The sequence below is a fragment of the Nicotiana tomentosiformis genome, chromosome 3 (genome assembly GCF_000390325.3).
Source record: "Nicotiana tomentosiformis chromosome 3, ASM39032v3, whole genome shotgun sequence".
Classification (NCBI taxonomy): Eukaryota; Viridiplantae; Streptophyta; class Magnoliopsida; order Solanales; family Solanaceae; genus Nicotiana; species Nicotiana tomentosiformis.
In genome coordinates, this window is record NC_090814.1 from 151157640 (window position 1) to 151163523 (window position 5884).

A 5884-nucleotide genomic window follows, 5' to 3' on the forward strand; every position below is an offset into this window, starting at 1 on the left:
GTGATGCTATACAAATCAAGTACCAAACAAATAGAAGCTCATTTATACACTTATCATTATAGTATTTCTTCTTCCACCGAATTTCGCTTTGCGTGTCTCATGCAAAAACTAACATGAAGTTTTGAATTAATATTTGGAGTAAAGTGTAATAAAATATTCAGGCTAGTTATAATATGCTTAACTGAAGAATAATGCCAACAGAATTAAATGAATATTTTTTTCGCTTACGAACAGGGTATCTGCAAGGGTTTGGAAAGAAAAGCAAGGCAAAAGGCTCCCGTCTCTAACTATATAGTTTTATACTTTTACACCATTAATTAATGGAGTTTTATGACTAAATTTTCATTAAATTTCGAGCACTATCGTTGGATACAAAATGACAAAGCCTAGCTGCTCCGTTGAGAACTTTCAACTCCTTTTCCGTTACTCGATCTTATCTGTCCCTTTATATTACACCGTCTTTATCAACTTCCCTGTAAAATAACAATCATTTAGAAAGGCCTAGAGTGCTATCAAACCATTTTGTTTACTTCAATCGACTACAGCTCTTGGGTTGTTGCAACAAAATATGTACTAAAATAAAAGATGACCATATATTTCATCTCTTTTTTTTTATGGTATGTGGCACTATCTTTATATTAATTTATTTTAAAAGGAATTGCATATCTTTTTATTTGAAACAGTTAACGGCTTGTTTAAAGTAATATTTTATGGCGTGATAATTTAAGACTTTTAGTCTATTTGGCCAAATTTCTAAAATATGCTTATTTAGAAAAATGATTTACCGTTACAGTAATTTGCAAAAAAATACATTTAGAGAGTAATAGTTTGTGTTGAATAATCAATTTGAAAATTACTTTTGGTAATATATTAGAACAACAATTTGTGTTTCAGGGAAAAAACTTTTTAAGCTTTTAAAAAATAGTTTATGGTACTACTTAAAAGTACTTATTTTTTCTAAAAGCTCGAACTAACACTTTAAATCTCTAAAATAAATATTTGTTTAAACAATAACCACTTTTGATTTCCAAAAAACTTGGCCAAGTAGGCTATAGGTTGTCTTTGGAGAACATGGCCCAAATGTCAAATACCTTCAAAACTCCATTGGACCATGAAGAGCTATTATTCCCTTCATTAAACACTATAGGGTGACTACCTAACTATGGAGTCTCGACCATTTCTTCGTTAACTTGTCTTTCAATCAAGGTGGAGCCAGCATATCAAGCTTACGAGTACGAAATTTTAATCGCTTTAAGTTACAAGGTTAGAAATTAATAATTTATATATATTTAACAAATTTTTTAAAACAAATATAGGGTTCAAACCAAAGCTACTGGGTTCGGCCGAACCTGTTCTTCGCACTCTAGCTCCTCCCACCATCCCTCTTTATTTACAAACCAGTACAAACCGAATTAGAAAACCACACCAAATCGAAAAGTCAAACTAAATCGATTAAAAACCCCGATTAGGTTTGGTTTGAATTGGTTTGGTATTGAGTAAAAAATCTGAACCAAACCGACATATAAATATATAATTTTTATATATACTTTTAAGATTTTATATAGAATTTTCTTTAAAAAAATATCTAGAAATATTTGTGATTCTCTTGTGGGATATAATATTTATTTAATAGAATATAAAGTGCTCCATATTTATTAACCTTAAATAATGGGTTGTATGATTACTTTTTATCAAGTGTTACTCAAAATGTATCAACCTCTTTGTTCTTCCATTTTCATGTCATGTGTTAAGATCTATTAAATTCTTATATCTTTTTCGAATGTGAAGTGATTAGTATTATTTAGGTATCATATTGATTTTTATGTTTAATTACTAAATTTGGTTAACCTTGAAAGTGTATATCAACGAAAAATTATTGTCAGACAACTAAAAAAATAACCATTATGTGTTGCTAAAAAAATTCTCCCATAAAAATATTTTAATAAATAATATGTTTGTCAATTTTTATATTTTTTTACTAAATATATATTTACTTTTGAAAAAATTTAACAAAGTAAGATTGAAATATAAGTAACGAAAAATCCGAAAAATCCAATAAAATCGAATCAATCCAAACCGATATAATTGATTTGGTTTGATTTTGATAAAAACTGAATTAACCCGGTCCATGTACACTCCTGACCAAAAGGAAAGAAAGAAAAGGCGTTAAAAAGGAAGGCGAAACTATCTTTAAACGAATTAATGATAGTTTCCGCTATTTGTTACTGATATTTTAATCTTGCAAATTAAATCATGTGTGTCAGTTTTCTTCACATAATGATAGTACACTGCTAATTTCATAGAATTACAAGCATATTCCTGTGGGTTAAAAGAATGTTGTTGCGAGAAAAAGAATACACATAGTACATTGCAAAATAACTGATTTCAAATAAAAAGAAACTAATGTTTTTTACTTCCTAGAGAAGCAACCCTGTCTTACAAGGAGGAATCAAAGACCACTGCTGTATCTGGTAACCAAGTATCTCCTTGTATGAGAGACTGTACTGTGAACTTGGCGGCCTGAGCTGGTGTGATACTGGACTTATAACCAGCCCATTTGACCCTTTGGGCCACACCTGCACCTGGGCCTGTGTTTTGGTATTCGGCATAGAAAATGGTGTCGGCGGGCTCTACGCCTCGAACCCATTCAATCCAACCTACAGGATGCAAGAAGGAAGCAATATTCGACTGCATAATGACGGTAGTCGAATATTGCTTCCAAGGCCTGCCCAAATATGTTGGAGCAGTGAGATCATCCAATGGTGACAAATCACACTTTTGAATAGACATGCCTGAGTTCTGATTTGGGTCTTTTTTCCCTTGGGCCGTAATGGTAACAAACTGATTGCGCAGGGGCTGCCTGGGCTGGATTTTACAACTTTGGAAAACAACTGCGGCACTACCAAAGATAAAATCAATGGTGCCTGTAATGTCACATTCGCGGTAAAATTGACGATTGGAGTGAGCATAGAGTGTGTCTTGGAAGCCATCAAAGAGGCACCTGTAAAATACAGAGTGATCGGACTGCGATCGCATGGCCACGGCCTGATGTTTCGCTGCTCCAGCAGTGTTCTTGAATGCCATGTCTCTGGCTATGAATCCTCTACCAGCAACAGCTGATACAATTACAAATTGAACCAATCTTTAGCAGGTAAAATTGCTAACTGTACCTCAACACATACACAACTTAGCCAGCGCTTGGATATACATTTAGTTGAAACTTGACAAATGAGCTTTCGTGGGTTGAAAAATATATTTTGGAAGTTAAAAGTTGTATTTGGACAAACTTCAAAATAAGCTGCGAAAATCTATGGCTAAAGGGGGTCCTTAATTTAGCAGGTCTGCTTAAGTTGCAGCCAATTCTTTACTGTCCTTGACTATTTTTCTCTCTCATTTTTCACTAGAAGTGACAAGGCAGGCTAAATCCAAAAGGGGACAGGAAAAATGGTCAATCTACAATGATGTACACAGGATGCCATTTTAATAAGCATGTTACTTTGTGAATGTCTAAGCTAACCCACTAGTCAGCAAGTGATTTGACATGGATGAGCAAATTGAGGCATCAAATCACATGGCTACAAAACAAAAGCCATGTGCCATTCTGATGACACACTGAATCGTCTTGATAAGGCCATCTACCCCACATGCTAACATAGCTTAACATGATTCCACGCGTTCGCTATTCGATGTACCAAGCAATTCAGTATTTGGACATATATTTTATTTCAACCTAGTTGAAATTTTACGCGTGGAATAATAGATTTCACCCAAAAATCGCTTGAATTTGAAATTTTTTGAATTTTTTCCTCAAAATATAATCATATTTCATAACAAATAATGTTTTCATAAAATTTTTGAAAAATTAAAATCAAAATTTATGATCAAACTGGAGCTTAAACATTTAAATAGGTAGAGCCGCAAAAACAAAACAGAAAAAGAAATGCAAGAAAGAAAACATGAGAGTCAATTTCTTATACATAGCTCCTTTTGACAAAAATCCTATAAAACTGTTGATAGACTTCATTTTCTTCAACCAACAGAGTTTACCCTTCCTTTAATCTTGTACATTTTTAATCAGCTACACTAATTTTAAAACAAGAGGAAGATCTAAATAATTCCACTAAAAATATGATTCAGTTGTCTAATGTAGTAGTTAACCATGTAAGTTCAATAACAATTAATTTTGAATTTCTATTACTAACCCAAACGGCATTGTTGTTAGTAACAAAAGCTCAAATGCATTTGTGTTTAGTGTGAAATTACCGCTTGAATTTGATTTTAGACAGATAAAATAGCAAGAAATTAAAGGAAAATTTGTCTAATGGCATATTAGAGGTGAAAGATGAAAACTTACCAAATGTGGCCGTATCAAAAGTTGGAGTTCCATCAATGAAATTCAAGCTGCCGGAAACAATGGTCTTAGTTTTGCCATCTCCGTACATCATCACATTCCAAATAGATTTGTCCATTCTCACAGTTTCAACATATTCACCCGCTTTCACATATATCACAAATCTTACTTTATTCTTCTTAGGCACCCTTTTCACCGCCTCTTGAATAGTCAGTACATTTCCTGTTCCATCTTTTGCCACTGTCACATCTGGTTTCGGATTAACCTCTTGCAAAAGTCTCCTATCACCGGGCCGAACCCATTCGGGAAACTCATTGCTCAACAATTTCCTGTGAATTGGAATGTTGTATTGACCAAGAATTCCCAAAATATTAACCACAATAGCTAAACTGTTACTAGCATATTCAGTTGAGTTTTTCATTAAAAGCTTAACATCGTTCACAAATGTAGCATTCATTTCTTCAAGTGCATCCAAACATGTTTCTTGATCTGTTAATGTTGAGCTCAACCAAGTCTTGAGGTCATCAATTTTTGGTCCTGAAAGCAACTTCTGGCCTTCGTTCACATTTACTGATGAAACAGAGTCGTTGAGCTTATCGATTGCATCGTCAAATACACTCTCACAGACTTCAAGAGCGCGCTGTACTTTAGGTTCTTTAGTCAATTTGGACCAATTTTGTTGTACCGAAGACAAATTGACTAGGGAATCTTTGGCAAGTTTTAAAGAAAGAATAAATAGCGCTTCTGGGTCAGTGGTATTTGAGGCTGCTAAATTAGATAAACTTGAAAAGCAAGAATCTTTGTACTCAGTTACGCTACAGAGAGCTTCTAAGGATTGGGCATTAGAGGTAGTTGAAGGGATTTGCTTTGAGTTGGAGGAGTCTTTTTGGTTATTTTTGTGAACAACTGTTCCAACAACTATGGCTACAACTGCAATGAGGAGAAGAATGGCAGAGACAATTAAGATAATGAGACGCTTACGTGTTTTTTTCCTGAAAGCTTGTTCTTCTACTTCGTCCACTTTGCCATAGCCTTTGAAAGACTTGATTGTATCCATTAGATCAGAAAAAAGATTGAAAATTTGAGTTTCTTTATCAGATTTTGTAACTTGTAAATGGGAATGTGAGGGTTGGAATTTGGAGAAGTGCGTGTATACAGAGCTTTTTTCTTTGTGTCGTAGGTGACATGTACTGATGTCTGATTCTGGTGTGATTTTTATACAAAGTTTTAGGAGACAAATGGGCTTTCACTTTTTCCTAGATGCTTCTGCCTTTAAGATCTCACTCCTGCAATAATTTAGTGTCACAAGTTATCACTTCATTTTATTAATTATTAAACCAACATAAACATAATTGCAGTCTTCTTAGTTCTTTCGTGAAGCAGAATGAGCAACAGGATTTAATAATTATTTGGTGTTGGGTTGTAAAATCCACTTGCATAATTTGACGTTTCGACATGTAGTAAATAGTAATATATAAACCCTGCTTGTTTGTGAAAGTGAAAACAAAAATTTGAACCAAAAATTTTCTATTT

The 5884-nt window shown here is 33.7% G+C and overlaps 1 protein-coding gene across 1 annotated transcript; it reads right to left on the bottom strand.

The window, feature by feature from the left end:
* Nucleotides 1–2320: 2320 nt before the first annotated feature.
* LOC104100888 (pectinesterase 3) lies at nt 2321–5583 on the bottom strand. Its single transcript, XM_009608256.4, has 2 exons — nt 4355–5583; nt 2321–3116 (listed from the first exon to the last, which is right to left on the bottom strand). The coding sequence occupies exons 1-2, from the start codon at nt 5406–5408 to the stop codon at nt 2437–2439; spliced, it is 1734 nt and encodes a 577-aa protein (XP_009606551.1). The 5' UTR covers nt 5409–5583; the 3' UTR covers nt 2321–2436.
* Between the last annotated feature and the right edge of the window lie 301 nt (nt 5584–5884).